At 38.8% G+C, this 19759-nt stretch overlaps 1 protein-coding gene across 1 annotated transcript in view; it reads left to right on the top strand.

The window, feature by feature from the left end:
* The window catches only part of emc2 (ER membrane protein complex subunit 2), a 44613-nt gene extending 37377 nt beyond the window's left edge, over positions 1-7236 (top strand). Inside the window, exon 11 of the mRNA XM_079836391.1 lies at positions 4153-7236. Within this exon, the coding sequence (XP_079692517.1) occupies positions 4153-4239 (87 nt within the window). The 3' untranslated portion in view covers positions 4240-7236. The remainder of the gene's footprint in view (positions 1-4152) is intronic.
* Positions 7237-19759: the final 12523 nt, after the last annotated feature.

The raw sequence follows: 19759 nt of genomic DNA, 5'->3' as shown, positions 1-19759 counted from the left end.
TAGCCTTTTGCTTGACTACGTTATCAAACAGCAAATAGTGTGTTGCTAATTTTACATAAACCATGTTCCTGTTCGCCATCTCCGAGTCAGACAGCTGCCTTTTAAAAATCAGTATCCTTAGAAACGCTTTGAACCACTTAGAAGGTCAGTGGAGAAAGGCATATAGTTCATCATAACATCATATACACAATTCACCTACTATATTGCTAAATGTAGACGATTTTTCATATCAACAGAAAAATATAGCGGGATAACATGGCTTCTCTTGAGACTCCCCTGATTCGCAGCATAGTTAATGAAATGCTAAAGCCCGCCTGCATGTTGACGTGATTGGTTACAAGGTAGTTGTGATGTAAGAAACCCCGGCGATTTCAAACCGCGTTTTTGAGACTGTCTTTGGTTCACTGCAGTTTTAAGAAGAAAATACTCAGCAATGGTGTTGACTTATGAATTTGCACATGGTTTGTTTTAAGGCATATTAAAAACACCTAATAGACATATAAACAACATTTAAATTTTTTTATACACTTTTTAAACAATATTTTATTCATTTTAATGTAACATGAGTACACTATTGGTATACAATATTGTGAATCTTTGTTTTAATTTTCAGTTTTTTAGCACATTATGGAAAGAGCTCATTTACACTGTTACTCCCGACAAGTTTTGTGCAGATGTAGGTTAGAATATCAAGAATGTTCGTACACTACCATTCAAGTTTGAGATCAGTAGTGTTTTGTTTTATAAATTATTTAAAACTTTAATTCTTAAAGGACAGATTAAATTGACCAAAAGTGGCAATAAAGACATATAATGGTACAAAATATTTATATTTCAAATAAATTGTTCGACAGAATCCTAAAAAAAAAATGTATCATGGTTTCCACAAAATATTAGTCAGTGCAACTGTTGTTACCTCTCTTGTGTGTGGGCATTTAAGTTATTTCCTGTGTGGTGACCAATTTCGTAGTCAGTTTGTAGTTTTCTTGTTGATTGTTCCCAGGTGTTTCTTGTTTGCTAATTAACCCCTGTGTATTTAAACCCCAAAGTTTCCTGTGTTCATTGTTAGGTCTTGTTCAAGTATAGATTTATCCCTGTACCGTTTATCCTTTATCTTTATTTATTAAACACTGGATTTGGATCCAGTTCTCCTTCGTTTCTGAGTGCACCTGGCGTTAACTTACATCAACATTGATGATAATAAGAAATCTTTCTTGAGCATCAAATTGCTGAATTAGAATGATTTCTGAAGGATCATGTGACACTGAAGACTGAAGTAATGGTTGGTGAAAATTCAGCTTTGCCATCACAGGAATACATTTTCTTTTATATCGGATTAATCTCATAATATGTATACGATTTGTTTGGATGAGTTAACCTGTTAGCAAAGCGCTTCAGTTTACCTGTGTCATTGTTAATCTTCAGCTCATGCAGCTGCTTGAGTTCAGTCCCCAACATTACAGACAATGATTGGATTTTTTGAAAACATTTCTTCTTCAAAAAAACATTGTTAGTGATGCTCATTTTTGGTGTAGTTCCAGCATCTACTGACAAGGGTTAATGGGGCTATGCTAACCAGACAAACCTTGACCTCTTAAACACCTTGCATTGGTTCCTCTGCTGGAGCTGTTGTGGTGATCGGGATATGTTGCAAATGTCAGACGTGACTAATGAGGAGAACCGGAGAGCACAGCCTTTAATGGATAGTGGATTGGTTTATTATGTCAATTGCTGGAGGAGAGGACAGAGAAGTGAGCTTTGGCCGATATGCCCAATTTGTCCAGTTTGAGCAAGGCAGAGGGACTCTTAGCAGATGAGTCACAGCGGATGTGGCAAGAGTGTGTGTTGTGAGTAAGTATGCTTGGCCATGGGGTCTGTCGGCTAATGGGTCTTTGTGAGTGAGCGTGTAAGTTGGTGACTCATTAGGCTGTAGTATCCCTCCAATCCTTTTACTCTCATAGGGCGAACAAGGAGAGAGGAAGAGAAACCTGCGGCAGCATCTCAATTACTCTACTAGTGAGGGCAGAGGCTTCATCACTGTTCAAACTATTTTTCAGCCAAGTCAAAATTTGCATCTTTGAAAGTGAAGTTGCAAGTTGTTAAAGGGGTCCTATAATGCCCCTTTAACAAGATGTAAAATAAGTCTCTGATATCCCCAGAGTGTGTATGTGAAGTTTTAGTTCAAAATACCCCACAGATACTTTTTTATAGCATGTTAAAATTGTCACCTTTTCAGGCTGACCAAAACCGTTTTAGTGTGTGTCCCTTTAAATGCAAATGAGCTGCTGCTCCCGGCCCCCTTTCAAGAAGAGGGCGGAGCTTCAAGAGCTCGAGTTAGCAGCTCCGATTACTTCGTGCAGACGCACTGAAAAGGTCTGATCAGCCTTTTATATTCAAACCGGAGTCGGACAATGATGGAGAGACAACATGTAGAATGCAGCAGGACATTTCTGAATTGTTAGTTGAGGAATTCATGTAGCTGATGTGAAGTTAACTATCTTCAAGTCATTGATTAGCATATTCTGTCATGATAATCTATTAAGCGCTCGTGTGGGAACTGTTGTAAGATGCCTACAGAGCCAGAGAATATATGCTGCATGAAGATAGAACAGGTATAGTTTAGTTTAATTACGGTTATAACTTATGTGCTTTTATGACATGCTATTACGTACTGTAATGCAAAAAATGTGAAAAGATGTGACAGCTTGAGCAGACTCCCAAATGTGCTCTATTACAAGAACTCTTCCTCTTCGCAACATGGCCTCACCCCCTTTGTTTTTCGTGTTCCCGGGGGCAGGGTTTATGTAAATTTTAGGGTTAGTTGTGTCACCAACCCGTGAATAATCTTGTTGTAGTCCCTACCAGCCGTTTGTTGTAGTCCTTAAAAAGTGATTTCTTTCAAAGAAAATATCTCCCTTTGCTTTGAACTTTGAGCATCGTAACTTTGCAGATGTTGTTTATGCTCAAACACACTAACTAAATTTTAAGAAAGTGAAATCCTAATCAACCACCCCTTAAGGTTAAATTTAATATTTTAATTAAAATATTTAGGTTACATCCATAAACTGCTTCTTGCTTTTCCACTTGCTAGTCAGTTACTGATGATATTAGGGGGTGGAACATTTCTCATACTAGAATGTCTCGGTTACGTATGTAACCCTCGTTCCCTGAAGGAAGAGAACGGAGACGTTACGTCAGTTACTGACGGAATGGGAGTTCGCTCATTCCGTCAGTAGCTGACGTAACTCGATTGACTAAAGGGAAAGCATTTGATTGGGAAAAAAAGGTTTGCAGAGCAACATAAGTCATCAATTTTTGGTTGGGGACAGACAGCACAGTGAAATGTACAAAATGAATTGATCCTACTCTCGCACACTAACACAAAACTAGCTGGAAATGTTTTTATTATTATTAATTAATTAAATGTATTATTAATTGTTTTAAAATGAGTAGTAATGTAGTAACATTAATATTACTCAGGACTTATTTGAGTAAGTACAATTAACATATACTTAATATAGAGTTAGGGTTTGGTTACTTGAAATTATACATAATTTACTCTTATTAATATAGTAAGTACATGTAGTAACGTAACTGTCGAGTTAAAATAAAATGTTACCATATATATGGTTATACTTTATTTTAAGGTGTCATTGTTACAGTGTAATTATATATTTAAGCACTAAGTAATTATAATTAACTATATGTACTTACTGTAGGATAAGGGTTGCATGTAATTATGCATAACGTACTGTTTTTACAATGGTACATGTAACAAATGTAACAGGGACGCTGTAAAATAAAGTGTTACCAGTTATATTAAGAGATTTAGGTTACTATCACTGGGACCCCTCAAAAAATAGGTTAATCTCCTAATTTAGGCAGACCGGTATGGAGCCTTAAGGTTCAGAGATTTGTAGCAATGGTCTTTACATACTCTTCACCCTCTTAGAAACAGTCTGACTATGAAGTGTTTTATGAATGCAGCCCCAGCAAGATATGGGAATCGTACACAAATACTTGTCTTTTAGCGTTAGTATGTTATGGAGTCTGACACTCTACAATGTTTGTGTTAAAACGTAATACGTCCAAAAACATTGTAAATGGAATGATGTCCTTTCATCAACCCCTCTCTCTCTCTGTTTCTCCTAGATGGCAGGCCGTGGGAAGAAGGAGAACAAATGCTCGGTGAAGGCGGTGGAGGAAATGTTGGAGTCCATGCAGATCACCATGTCTTAAACCTCAGCTCTGCCCCCCCCCCCTTCCCACAACCTCTGTCACCACAACACCATGGCAGCTCTCCCTGCTCACTAGACTACTCCACCACCACCCACAGACCAGACCACCCAACCCAACCCAACCACCTCTATATCAGTTCATCCATCTTTGTATTGTTTTGAGGTCTCCGGGTAGGCTTCAGACACCCCGAACCATTCCACGTTTCTTGATTCAACCGTCTGCACTCCTTTATTTATTATTAAGAGCTTATCATTGGGATGAGTGGTGGAATCAAATGCGTCTGCAACGGAAGTGAGCGTAGAAAGAAAAATCTGTGTAATGTTTCTAGTTCGGTCAGTTCTTGTAGTTTTAAGGGTGTGATTAGAGAGTAAACTGCTTACTGTATGTGCTAGAAACTGATGTCATGACTGATCCGTTTCTTTCTTAGAAAAATAAAGGACTGCGTTTTTTTGACTAACCGTAGCAATGTTTTGGTAGGTTTTTATTGATCATTCATTATGTTTCATGCATTGATATTCAAGGGTCATTTCTTCTGTCTTGCCCTTTTCTAGAATTTTTTTGGCTAGTTGTTTTCAATGCCCAGCTGGAAGATCAGCTAAGATTTGGTTTCTTTCTTAGCACAATAAAGGACGGCATTTTTGACTAACTATATCAATGTTTTGTTAGGTCTTCATTGGTCAATTATCTGTTCCGTGCATTGATATCCAAGGATAATTTGTTCTGTCTCGGCCTGTTTTCTAGAAATGCTTTAGCTAGTTGTTTTCAATCACCCAGCTGGACGATCAGCTACTCACCGAGCCGCTATAAGCTAATGAGCAGTTAGAATCCCTTTCAGACCACCCTTGGACCACTGAATGATAATGGCAATAAAGAGGATAATAATCGCCATTACTATGGTCATATAATGTGCCCTCAGAAGACTTCAAGAACCGATATAGCCCCAGCTTCACGCTACCCCATGGGCGGCTGCGAGGATCTGCTGAAATACTTAGGAGTAACAGAAATTCCCATTAAAAGAAGGCTGAGCAGCAGGCAGTCTCTCGCTCCCAATGATCCGACTGGGACTCGTGCCCCTCAATTACAGCAAGACCGTCAGGAAAGCTCCGTCCGTAATTAAAACAAAAGCACTTTCGATGCATAAATCTGGGTTTTTCTCAAGTGGGAGAGAGGGAAAGATTGAGAGATGTTGTGAAAAGGAGGTCTGGTTTCCTACTGTACTCATTTGTAACGGTCACATCGCTTTCGGGACTAAATGAGCGTTATTTTCTCACTCACCCGTGCCGGGTCAGCTGCTACTTCCATCTCTTTTGTTTATTAAGTCGTGGCAATTGTCTCATAATTTCACATGCAGTCCCGTGGAAAAGTTGAGCGTTGACTTTATTGCCTCTCCTTTTTTTTCCCCTCATGGACCGACTGACTTGTTAAGGGGCTTGAAAGCCTGAAGTGGGAGCGGTGAAAGTCATTTACTCATCAGTTTTAATACTTTGGTCAGTGGATGTGTCTGCGTTTGATTTCACATTCCAAGCTCTCAGAACCAGCGAAAGCCTGGGGACCGCGGAGGGAGACTGACAGAGCGGTTATTTTTACAGGAACCGCTGCATTGAAGTGTAGCCTTTTGAGGAACCATCAAGGATGGTTCATTTGAGAGAGAATATCATTTACATGTGGATCCTTGTCTCCCAGGCAACTAGGAATGGAAGAAGTCAATGCCCTCTCTTGTAAAGGTCATTAAAGTCTTGTAAGTGGTCTGTAAAAGAACATGTCAATCACTTTGATGTGTGAGTGATGTGCAAGGCTAGAAACTGGCCTTCAACTTAACGCAATAGTGCCATCTGTAGTCAGGAGGGTGTTTTTCTTTTCCTCTTTTTTGCTCTTTTCCAAGTTTAGCCATATTTTCGTGACAAGTAAAAGTTGTTAGAAAGAGGAAGTTGGAATAGTCATCCATCTAACATTTGTGCTCCGGTGCAACATGAGACATGCTAATTTAACATGCAACGCTTGTACAGGTAGCAGCTAATGCAATTTATGGGAATGTGTGTATATACAGTGTCGTTCATCATCAACACGGAAACCGAGCAAAAACGGCTGCATCTGATTTAGTGTTCCAGTAATCACAGCTCTAATTTCTGCGGTGCCTCTTAGGAAGATGGAAAATCAACTGAACCAGGCTCCCATTCATGCCAGAAAGGTCCAACAGCTGGAGCATTTAAATGCTATGGCACTGAGGTCAAAGACAAAGCACTGTGGATTAGTTGTCCATGTTGTTTTTAATTCCTATAGGTCAACCTTAGACGCACACCTGGACCGCAAGCTTGTGAATTGGTCCATTGATCTGTAATACATGGAAGCCTTTTCTGCCTTGAGTAAAACAAAATTAAAAGGTAATTTCTTAATGCCTTACAAATGCGAATTTGTTCCTCGTAAATGAGTTTACATTTCACAATGTGACTATCTCTCACAATTTGACTTCATCGCAATTGCGACTTGACAATTGCGAATTGTTATTTCACAATGTGACATTTTGCAATCTCATGACTTTGTATCTTGCATTATGACTCATGAACCTCGTAATTCTCATAAATGCAGATATTTCCCAATGACTGTCTCGCAATTGACTTCGATTCTCGTATTTGTTTATCCTGCAATTTCACAATGAGACATTTGCAGATTGATTGTCGCATACTTGCAACTATATTTCCTCATAATTGTTACTTTACATCTCGCAATTGACGTTTTGTCTCATTGTGATATCTCACGATGTGACTTATTTTGCAATCTCGTGATGTGACTTAATATCTTGCATACATCTCATAAACCTCGTAATTCTCATAAATGCAGATATTTTGCAATGTGACTGTCTCACAATTGACTTTGATTCTCGTATTTGTTACTTTTTATCTTGCAATTTCGCAATGAGACATCTTGCAGTTTTACTGTCTCATTTTTGCAACTTTATTTGCTCATAATTGCATCTCGCAATTAAACACTTTGTCTCATAATTGTGATGTGACCTAAATTTAAATCTGTTCATTGTGTAAAGCGACAGAGTCTCTTCAGAAAATTTGGATTTGGATTCATATGGGTTAGTTTTACAATCTCTTTATGACATTTTTGAAGCGTTTTTGAACACCATTTGTGTTCTAAAGATGAACAAAAGTTTTACGGGTTTGGAACGAGGGTGAGTAATTAATGACAGAATTTTCATTTTTGGGTGAACTATCTCTTAAATATCTGACAATTAAAATGTGTAGTTAGCATATTTGTGACTTTTATATCTTGCAGTTGCGACTTTGTAAGATACAAAAGTCAATTATGATAAACAAAGTCACTTTATATCTCAGTGTGACTGTTACAAAACCTTTTCATTTTTTCCTCTGAGGCGGAAACAGGCTTCCATGGTAATGCATGTGAAATGAGGGTGGATCGAGGCGGGTAGGAGACACTTGGATGTCTGCTGTGCATTACACACTTAAGCCCCTGTGGATACTCCCCAGGTGATGAGTCAGTGAAGGTATTAATCATCTGTAATCCATACACTCAGCACCACAGACGATGAATGGAGATAAATCTCCATGTGTAGAAAGTGACTTCTCTCTGTGCAATTTTGCAAAAAGGAACGCAATGATCAGAGAGAGCCTAAGAAGGTGAGGAAAGAGGGAGTCTCCCCATGGTTCCCCATAGAATTCCCAGGGTGGCTGGAATTGGCAAGAGAATTGAATTGAAGCAGGGGGCTTCCCCCACAGCACATCTGTCTCTCTCTGGTTTAGGGATGTGGCTGGGAGGACTGAAGATGAATGAGACACGTTAACCCTGGCTTTTCACGTCACAGTGCACCATGCATTGAAGAAACAATATTTTGCCCTAAAGTGAGGTGTGTCGTCTTCAGTTTCATTTCTGGGGATATAATTAATCATGGAGGAACGAGAGTCACCAAATTGGTGTTTGTGTGTTGTGTAGGATTGGGAATCTTGAGTCAATTTAACATTTCAGTTCTGATTCCTGTTCTTTAATTATTCATTTTTTAATGATTTCATTTTTGAGGAAGAAGTATTTGGAAATAAGAAATGCCGTTTTAAGTCTGATATTTGTACTTAAAGGAATAGTTCCGTGAAAAATGAAAATTCCTTAACCATTTTCACACCTTCGTGTTGTTCCAAACCTGCGTGACTATCTTCTGAGGAACACTAGAATTTATGGGAAAAATACTTTATTATTGGTTTTTATTGATTTAATGGTTACTCTATTCAGCGCTTGATTATCTTATATGATTTGCATACTGTTAGATGATTTGTCTGCTAGCTTAGCATATTGTATATTGATTAGGCTGTTGTCTTAGCATGTTATTAACTGATAGCTACCACTATTACAAAAGAACTGGAAATGTATTGGCACACGTTTCTGAACAGGCATTACAAACATGGGGTCCAATGGGGATAGCGTTCTGTGTAGTCACAGAACTAGTGTCGAGTTTTCAGTCAAATTTGCAGTCCATATTGGTGGAACAAGAATCATTAACGGAATATCATAAATCCATTCAGTTTCTGTATTTTTTGAATTGCATAAAATACAGTATTGTACAGTACTAAGCAAGTTATACCGGTCGAAGCTCACTTTACAAAGATAACTTTTATGTGAATTTGGAAAGGATGCAAAGAATGCTCTGAATCTCAGAGACAAAGATAATTTTTGACAACACAATTTTAAAGTACAAAGTTATGTCATGAAACAGCTGATTGGTTCCTGCTGTATCAGTAGCCAATGAGCTCGCTGCTCAACCTTCAAATACTTGGTCAGCATTTTGCTGAATCAGTTGCAGTGCGTTTCATAAACCCTCCACCTTCCCTAGCTCCACCTGTATAGATCTGCTATGGGTAATTCATGTATGTTGTGCAGCAGCAACATTTCTTACTTGCTCACAGCAGTTTGTTATGTATTTATTGGCAGTAGCAAGTCCCATACTTGCAAACACAGAGATTTTTCACGACAGAAATGTTGGTTTTGTAAAATGTTTGGCAGAAATGTATCCACTTTATCAAATGGGTGGATTCAGGGTGGACAGCATCAGTTTAGGAGGATGCATAACTCAAACAAGACTTTGTGAAGTGTTCTTTTTGATTATATAAAGTAAATCAATCTGAATTCTTACTTTCATTTGCCGTTTTCTTTCCTGCACCTGGACAGTGTTTTTTATACATTTATTTTTATTTTGGATATGCAAGTATATTTCCACTACAAAAAAACAAGTAAATAAATATAGACAAGATGATGTTTTCAGACCACAGCAGTTCCTGTGGGCCTCCGTCCTTCCTTTCTCTCTAGCTGGAGTGAATCCACTAGGTTCTTTGATATCCGACATGGAAACTCTCCACATAGACAGCAAGACGTCAACATCCATCAAAAGACTTTCATGAGCTTTATAAAGCTGCAGATCAAAAGCATGTTTTCATTTGAAAACATATTGATGACAAAAATTGGAGCCAGTAAGGTCTATACGTGTGATTACGTACAGTCAAATATTATTGTGCCTCACAGCTCTACGTTTCATATGCTTATAAAACACAGTATGCTTTGCTATCTGGCCAATTTCTTAATGTATAGGAACCTACAGTATGGACTCAGTCAACACCTCTGATATCTGTCTTTTAGATGCTTGTGTTGTTTAAAGTGAAATGCACAATTTCCAGGAACAATGTGTTTTTGTATTTAATGATCCTTCAAGTACAGGGCTTGCCATGAAAAACAGGCCCATGTTTTTTTTTTCCTGAGCAAAAAGTTGTTCTTTCAATTTACCCTTCATTTACTGAACTGTCCAAGCATTTATGCAATACCAGAGCATATTGACTACTGGGTAAAATAGTTATTTTCAGTCATTATTGATTTAGAATGACTATCGCAAAAGGCAGTCTTCCGCTCTGGTGAAAACAGACACATACTTGTTGCTTTTCAAATGCCAGCGTTATATAAATACACCATCTAATTTGTCAAAATGCAAGTCTCTCAAATCCATTTTCGCCAAAGATTATTTGCTTTTGTCGTTTTAGTCTTTCTGCAGGACATGATGCATCGCTAAATCAAGTTTCAATGAAACATTTTTTCAGTTAGTATCGGTGAAGCAAGGCTGTTCAAATTGCAGTATTTCAATGTAAGAACACATTTGGAATGGGGAATTTTTATAAAAATGTGCCGTTTAGCAGAGCCAATGCTAATCTTATTGTTTATATTCATAAAACATATTAGCCCAAAGTGGAATGCTCCCTCCAACAATTGGCAGATTATACACAGTGGTTTTGCCTCAAAAAGAAATAATATAGTTATAATGTGATGGAAATAAAATTCTACGATGTGTTCTACAAGCCAGAGTCTACCACAGACATATGCAGAGAAATCAAAGTGCTTTGCGATATTTACATTCAATGTGTAACATGAGGTTTATTCCTCCACCTTGTGTACAAAGCCCAACTTATATATTCTGCCAGATCTGTCAGTTTTTACAACACAGTTTTACCTCAGAAGTTGTAAATTATGCATGATCTCTTTTTTCATTGACTTCTGAAGCAATTTGCTTGCATTCAGCTGGAGAAATGGGTCGCCTGCATGCTCTTTTTCTATCTGCGCTGTCATAACAAGTCCTGCAGTATGTCACAGCACATGGCATGTGTCAAATAATAGGAGGGGGACGGAAAGGCTCCAAATTTCGAATCCCAATTTTTAGACATTTTTTCCCATCAGACCTGGTCCTTTGAGACATCAGCCCTCTTAGTAAATTATCTTCTGGGCTCAGATGCAATGTCTCATCCCATGCGAGGTCTTGCAGCCAATAAAAAAACTACTGAAGTACTGCAAAGCGTAAATTAATAGGGGATTTGAGGCATATGATGCCCCTAATCAAGGAATCTGGAGGGTTTTAAAGGATATCTTTTATGCCACATATTCAAATTTTAATTATTACACTGCTCTAAGAAATACTCGATTCGTCTTTCATGGAATTCAGAACAGAAGTCAGATATTTCCTAATATTTATGTCGTCCATGGCAACTTGCATCTCAGTTATCGATTGTAGTAAAACAGCAGAGGACTTAAATATTACAGTATTCTTTCAATTTGTGTGACCAACTTGAACCAGAGGGATTTCTGTGCAAAGACTTTAGATATACAAAGATAGTGCACTAATATTACTATGAATGGGAGAAAGTACAACATGCAATATGGCAGAATAAGTCCCGCCTTCTAAATAAAACAGCCATTCGCCAATTGCTAAAGTCATCGCGTCACTGCAACTGCCTTTTAAAAGCTCAGATTGCTTTAGACAGTCCTGTTGTGTCCCAATTTGCATATTATCTGTCCTAAATAGTATTTGAAATTAGTATTAGAGCATCCCAAATTGTAGTATGTTGAAAGTATTCCAAAGATACCAGGATGGTCTACTTTTTCCAGTTACGGTCCAGATATTCTTGAAGCGAAATTGAAGAACGAACTGGTGTGAAGTCATTTCGAATGAAATCGGGCCGAAACGAAATTCGTTTGGAGTTCATTTTGGGAGTCCGAAACAGCTTGCCAAAGCGAACTTTCCGGAAAAGTTACCTCCGGCTGATATACACCTTCCTACCACCATTGGTCTGTGGCTATTACGTAATAGGTAGATGTACGTGGAGGCTCCGCCTTTTTCACGTGAAAATCTTTTTTTGGTTCATTTGGCCTGTTCAGTCGGTTGAGTTCAGACATCCATGAGTGAAAACATGAACACTGACTTTGAAAAAATGACTTTACTGGAGTGCCGTAGACCTTGTGCAAACATCCACATCATATGATCAGATACATTTCTTATGCTTTATTAAAATGCTTACTGTCTTCTCAATTTTGATGTGTGTATATTTTGTTATTGAAAAGACAGCATGCAGCACATTTACATATTCATCTATAAATGCTACTCTCAGCAAAGTGGGCGGCGTCGGATGTTCGATAGCAGTATATCACTGGTCATGTATTTCGAACTTCGTTTTACCCCTAAACGAAGAACAAAAAAGAACTTTGCCGTGAGTATATTAGGGCCTTTAGAATCCGAAGTGCAGATCCGTGCACACTCTAAAGGTGATGATGAACTTTTTTGAGCAATCTTGCCGGGCGATGTTGCTTGGGCACTTACCCATTGAGAATGGGCAACAAATTTCTATCTGGATATTTTAGATCGGCCGTGGGCCCTGTGTCTCACCTGGTTGCCAGTTGATGGCAACATTGCTCAAAAAGTTGCCCCATGTATCATCACCTTAACGGCTATTGCCCATAACCTTTGCGAGTTGGACAATGATTTGATTAGAACTACAAACTTCAAGCGGAGGATGTGCAAGTCCGATGGTTAAGTATTGAAGGTTTAGATGAAGGGGTTTGAGTGATTTAATAATCACTATCGGACCTGACAAAATATATTTTTTCAATGTCATCCACATTATATTTAATCTGCAACAGCATTGTGAACTTTTGTAATGATACGTTTGGCCATTAACTTTTAAATCTATCATATTCAAATTGCAAACACATGAGAGTTCTCCGCATGAAAGACCCACGACTAGCAGATTAACGTGCTTCTACATTTTCTCTCTGATGCGGTAGGAAATTCAATTAAATTGAATGTGGAGGATTTTAACTATGACAAGATGATTGACAGGGAAGTTTAGATGGTGACAGGATGCACGCATGAGATAGTATATCCCAAAGCTTGCCTACTCTAAGTATGTACTTACAACGTCACAAGGTATTGGGACACACCATCAGTGTTCTGAGATGTGCGCTTTTGACGGCACAGGCGAAAATGCTTTTTTTGTCATGATTTGAGCAATTAATTAAGTTGTTGTCAGATTTTATTGATTTCGAATATGAAATTTAATCGTAAGCTTGGTGAACAGCTTTGGAGAATTTTATGTTTCTTTATTCAAAGAGATAGGAGCTGTACTTGCATGACTCAAATAGCTGCATGAGAGGCATTTCAAAGATGGCCGCCGAGTGAAATGACTTGCTTTAAAGGGCCTTTGCATCGATATGAGCAGTGATTCTTGATTCTTACTTTTTTTGCCCGCTAATGTGACCACACATTTAGTCATGCATAATTGCGAAAAATCTTTGCATTCGCTTGAGGGTGATAACATAGCAACACTGTTTTACTAAAACACTTTCCGTCCAAATTACAACAGTTTAAATGTTCTGTTTGGAAATTTGTTCAGATAGGTGACGAACCTGAAAAGACTGCGTCGTAAAAATGTCCTATACAAAATCATTTTTAAAAAGGCGACCTCCGTGAAAGTCACTATATAAATCTCACACAGTGTAATCGACAAACAGGAACTAGATATCTGCCTTTGCAAGAAAATCTCACTGAGACCCTCTTAGTTTTGTGAATAGCGTTCAGGTTGAGGCACGTTGAGTTGATATGAGAAGATGTTCGTGTTGAGTTTCAGAAAACACCAGCTCTGTTCTCGCACTAACTTCTTCACAAGCATTTCACTCTGCTCCTCATTTCTTCTTTCAAAACAATGATGCCTTTCAGCTCAAGGACAAAGGAGTCTTAGACATGTGCCAGGTAGAATTCATAATGGCAGCTATTGGAGGTGAAAGGAATTTCACTACATTTCCCTCCTTTGATGCTGACACTTCCTTTTCTTGGTTTGGATATCTTGTGAACAACACAAGTCTACGTCTAGCTGTCTCCATGTATGGCACATGTGCACACACTCATGCCCCCCACACATTTAGCTGTGACTCAGCAGTAGTATGATTTTGCTCCTGAAAGCATTGAATTTACATTTACATTTAGTCATTTAGCAGACGCTTTTATCCAAAGCGACTTACAAATGAGGGCAATAGAAGGGCAAATTAATCTCAACCCTTTTGAAGGCAAGGCGACCATTATATATTGTTTGCGTATTGGCTATACATTTTTGTATACCAGTTTCAGTGTAGCCTATATCCATAAGTTCAGCTACCAGTAGCTTGCCTACTCTAAGTATGTACTTACAACGTCACAAGGTATTGGGACACACCATCAGTGTTCTGAGATGTGCGCTTTTGACGGCACAGGCGAAAATGCTTTTTTTGTCATGATTTGAGCAATTAATTAAGTTGTTGTCAGATTTTATTGATTTCGAATATGAAATTTAATCGTAAGCTTGGTGAACAGCTTTGGAGAATTTTATGTTTCTTTATTCAAAGAGATAGGAGCTGTACTTGCATGACTCAAATAGCTGCATGAGAGGCATTTCAAAGATGGCCGCCGAGTGAAATGACTTGTCAGATAGTTTGGCAGTCCTGGAAAACAAAATTGTTTTTAAAAACGCTACTGGATTGATATATGAGCACTTCTGAAATACGATCACATTGAACTTGTATAGTTGTGATGTTGTGAAACTTTTAAACGTTTCTCTTTGTGGGCTTTGGTTAAACGTGGCTGAAATGCAACTTTAGATCTATCTCCCTGTGATTCTGAGTAACCGTTCTGCACTGGACCCTCTCCATAATTGTCTTCAGGACGTCAAACAGTGGCTTTCCCAGAATTTCCTTCATTTGAATGAAGAAAAGACTGAGTACATCCTGTTCAGCCCGGACTCATCCAGCAGTTCTTTTAATTTTAATTTTGGTCCTCTAACACCTCAGTTTGCTCCCACTATACGTAACCTGGGTGTTATTTTTGACCAAAGCTTGCAGTACGATAAACAGATTGGTGCAGTTGTGAGGGCGAGCTTTTACCAGCTAAGGCTACTCAGTAAGGTCAAATCATTCTTGTCCCAAGCTGACCTTGAAAAAGCAATTCATGCCTTCATCAGCTCGAGGATAGATTACTGCAATGCCCTCTACGCTGGACTAAATCTTTCACTCCTCAGTCGGCTTCAACTGGTACAAAACGCGGCAGCACGTCTTCTCTCCAACACCTCCAAACGTTCACACATCACCCCTGTCCTCCGCTCGCTTCACTGGCTACCGGTGCGGCTTAGGGTGGAGTATAAGGTCCTGCTGTTCGTGTTCAAGGCCATTTATGGTCTGGCCCCGGCCTACCTCGCCAAATTAGTAACGGTCTACCAGCAAGCCAGAACTCTCCGCTCCTCTAAATATACCTCTCTGGTTATTCCAAAGTTCAAGTACAAAAAGTTTGGAGGCCGGTCATTTGCCGTCCTGGGACCTAAGCTGTGGAACGCACTTCCAGCACACTTACGAAGCATCACTGTGCTGAGTGGTTTTAAATCACAGTTGAAAACACATTTATTCATACAAGCTTTTAACACGTAGCCTCTGACTGGACTGCTATTTTATGTATATTAATGTTGTTACATTATGTTGTCTAATGATGTTTTTCTGGAAAGCGCCTTGTGCTCCTTTTGGTTGTTGTAAGGCGCTATATAAATAAAACTTGATTGATTGATTGATTTACGCACAAATGGAAGCCTGCATGGAGAGGTTCTTGAGACTCCAGTCCAGAGAGCTTCTTTATAGCTTAATACAATACACTTTTCTTAATAAGCCTCTTAATAAGTTATCTTGTGCTGCACTGTAAACCCTAACACTCAAAATAATTAAATTAAACTAATAAGTTCAGTCAAATTAACTTTTATGAGTCTTTTGCACTTTCTTTTTCTATCAATTTCACATAGCTGATATATTTGAAGTAAACTGAACTGTTTTATTGTTTTGAGTTTTTATATTTTTTTATTATTTCTTTTAATTTAGACAAACTTAAATTTAACTGAAACACTTTTTGTGCAAGATTAATGTTGATTAAGAGATTTGGTAGTGATTAATGTTTACTGGAGTTAATGTTATGCTAATGTAGAAGAGTTTCTGTTAAAGTGGGTTTTTGGAGAGTTACAATCTTGGTGACGAGTGGTGCATGCGGCTTGGTTTGAGAGTAAGTATGATAAAAGCTTTATATTGCTGCACTCATTCAGCAAGTGCTATGCTATTGTTAACATAATAATAGTTCATTCCATTTATATTGCGCTTTTCTGGGCACTCAAAACACTTTACATGGAAGGGGGGGAATCTCCTCAACCACCACCAATGTGCAGCATCCACTTGGATGATGCGACGGCAGCCATTTTGCGACAGAACGCCCACCACACACCAGCTTATGGTAGAGAGGAGACAGAGTGATGAAGCCAATCAGTTTATGGGGATGATTAGGAGGCCATGATGGACAGAGGCCAATTGGCAAATTTGGCCAGGATGCCGGGGGTTACACCCCTACTCTTTTTCCGAAGGACATCCTGGAATTTTTAATGACCACAGAGAGTCAGGACCACGGTTTCACGTCTCATCTGAAGGACGGTGCTTATTGACAGTATTGTGTCCCCATAACTATGCCGGGGTGTTTGGACCCACACAGACCACAGGGTGAGCACCCCCTTCTGGCCTCACTAACACCTCTTCCAGCAGCTACCTAGTTTTCCCACGAGGTCTCCCATCCAGGCTCAGCCCTGCTTAGCTTCAGTGGGAAACCAGTCTTGGGCTACAGGGTGATATGGCGGCTGGTAACATGTTAGCAAGTTAGCATTTTCTGAATAAAGCTTGTTAGCTTGTTATAGCTATACGTTTATACTAATACAAATATTTACATTAAGGTTACATGAAAATCAAACATTTCAAGTTAAGAACAATTAAAATGTATACAAAATAAAAATCTGCCAGTTAAAGCTACACTATGTAACTTTTCCGTCCACTAGAGGTCGCCTATTCAAAACAAAGGCGTAGTTTGATGACGCCACGTTAGAGCGCAGAATCTTGGGTCATGTGGTCTTCATCTTGCAGCCGGTGGAAAAGAGTCAGGATAGATCTCGGGCCGAAATCATGTTCATGGATGCGATTATTAACATTACTGTAGTATGAAGCAGAGCAGGACCGAGTGTTGTGGAGCTGAGCAAGACCGCAGGAGCGATTGAAGAGCGGGACTGTTATTATGGCATAGTCGCCGGTGGGACTTTTATTATGACACGGTCGCCGGCGCCACTTCCTCTTTTCCAGTCATGAGTATGAGGTAACGCAACTCTGTTTATCGTATTAGATATATCTGAGTGTGTTGAAAAGGAAGTTATGACATTCGCTCTGCGGCTGCTATGACACTTGTTCACACTGCAGTGAGAGTAGAGCGTTTCTGCTAAATAAAACCTGAAACCGAGGGTAACGCAGATATGATGCAATCGGCAGGCGACTGCCTCAAACGCATAGCTCACACGTCCCTGTTCCTTGGTTAAAATAGCAATTTCTCACGATTTACAAATAGTTGGAAACATTTGGGATATTCTATGTACTCAACTGAACGAAATATATAACACTGGCCTAGTGGTTTTTGGATATTTTACTGCAAAAATCTTACATAGCTCACCTTTAAAAGCTTGAGTTTTGCCAACTTATTCGGGTTTACGGTGTGTAAATTACTCACAAATCTTATAAAAGTTTGATAATCTCCATTCAGTTTTCACACAATATTAGTTGTTTAATGCCTTTTGCATAACTTTGCACCATTTCATCCTTTTAATCTTCAGAAAGATCTTTCGTCCTCTCCACATTGCATGAGAACTGTGATCTGCTTAATAATGTTGTACAACCTCTGGGTTTCCACTTACCTAAGTAGACCTGGCAAACTATTTAACAAACATGTCTGAGATTGATACCAGTTATCTAAAAATATATGGAGAAATAAAACAAACAAAGACTTATTGTACTGAAATCCTACTGAGATGTCACTTGCATAATCATTTATATACACACACATACAAACTTGTCCTGACACACATTCTTTTGGTAATAGTATGTCATGTCTCAGTTAATTAAAAAAAAAAACAATCATAATAAAACTAAATTATCTGGAACGAATTCTCTTGCCCCTTGTGGTGAAGAGAGCATGTCGTTTGGATGGAGGTTTGGGGATTGTAACATCCTGGTTGAAAATAACCTCATACAGTTTATTAAAGTGGTCTTAGAAAAGGCCACTGGTATAATTTTATTACAACATTTTTCCTTTTCTTCTTTTTTTTTTTTCAGTGTCTTCCCTGCTCTCAACCCAACAACAGCATTATTTATGACATCCACATGTGCCGGAATGATTTGTGGACACGCATGGTTTGATTTACCAGTAGGCTGTTTAGTTTTCCTCATGGAAGACGTTTAGATTCTGCACACAACTGGAGGTAACTAGCCACTGCTAATTTAAAAAATAATAATTGGGAAGCATGGAAGGCTTCAAAAACCCCAGGGATATGATCTGAATGGCCTCTGCACCCTCTCGCTCTCATGTCTTTGTTTGATTCTGCTCGGCAAGACGGATTCTCATGCACATCTGTAAGGCATACAAGAATCAGGGTGACAGTTGAACCATGATGACTTTTACATAAACAGTTCACGGTCGGTTCATGTTGACAAACACGTTCTTTCAGCGTGAGCCAGGTCAGAGATTGAACTGTTTGATGTGGCCTGTTGTGATATTGTGGATATCCCATATTTGTCACAGAGGCTCATCACTGTCATGTAATCCCATCTAAACAACTGTTTCTTTGCCAACTATTAGGCTTATGTTTGAAATGCATCCCAGTGGATTTTTCTCCATTTTTTCAAAGCATGTCTCTGGAATGTGCTATTCTTGCAGTAAATCTCTCTCTCTCTCTCTCTCTCTCTCTGTTCCTGCCCCCCTTTCATAACACTGATTTAACAGAGGCAAGAAATCTACATCCATACGGATCAGTCGTTCTGCTTTGTGTTACCTTCACTTTCCTTCGTTGCATCCCTCCCTCAGCCCCCACTAGCAGATTAATTTATTTGACTGAGATTTGATTCATCAGTCATAATTTTAGTAAACTAAATTAAGATGCATCATTGTCATGCATCACAGGAATAGGATGTTTATAAAAGTTTTTATATTAATTCTTAATATTTTCTATAGTTTGAACTGTTTTTAAATGTTTAAACTTTAAAGTAGCTATATAGTATACATTACCGTTCTAAAGTATAGGGGTCTTTTTTCGGGGGTGGGGGTGGGATTTACACAATTTACTACTTTATTAACAAAATATTAATCTGCTCTCACATGCGTCACATTGCACTCGTGAACACGTGCATGCGTGTTGTGTCGACACTCTCGAGTCATGCGTGCATTGTGATGCTCTCGTGAACGCATGTTGGAGATTTATATTTTGTAAATTAAGTGGTAAATTGTGTTTTTATGCACTAACAAAGCACTCGCTTCACCTCATAAAACTGAGATTAAACCACTGAAGTCACATGGATTACTTTTATAAAGTCTTTATACCTTGCTGGGCCTTGAAAGTGCTAGTTGTGTTGGTTGTCAACGGAGGGACAGAAAGCTCTCAGACCACATCAAAAATACCTTAATTTGTGTTCTAAAGATGAACAAAAGTCTTTGGAAAGAAAAAAAGGGTTTGGAACGACATGAGGGTGAGTAATTAATGAAATAATTTTCATTTTTGAGTGAACTATCCCTTCAATACTGGAGTAATGATGCTTAAAATGCAGCTTTGCCATCACCGAA

This window comes from Gobio gobio (genome assembly GCF_949357685.1).
Source record: "Gobio gobio genome assembly, chromosome: 15".
In the NCBI taxonomy this organism is placed as follows: domain Eukaryota; kingdom Metazoa; phylum Chordata; class Actinopteri; order Cypriniformes; family Gobionidae; genus Gobio; species Gobio gobio.
The sequence above is the reverse complement of the archived record's forward strand: the minus strand, read 5'-3'. Positions and strand labels throughout refer to the sequence as shown.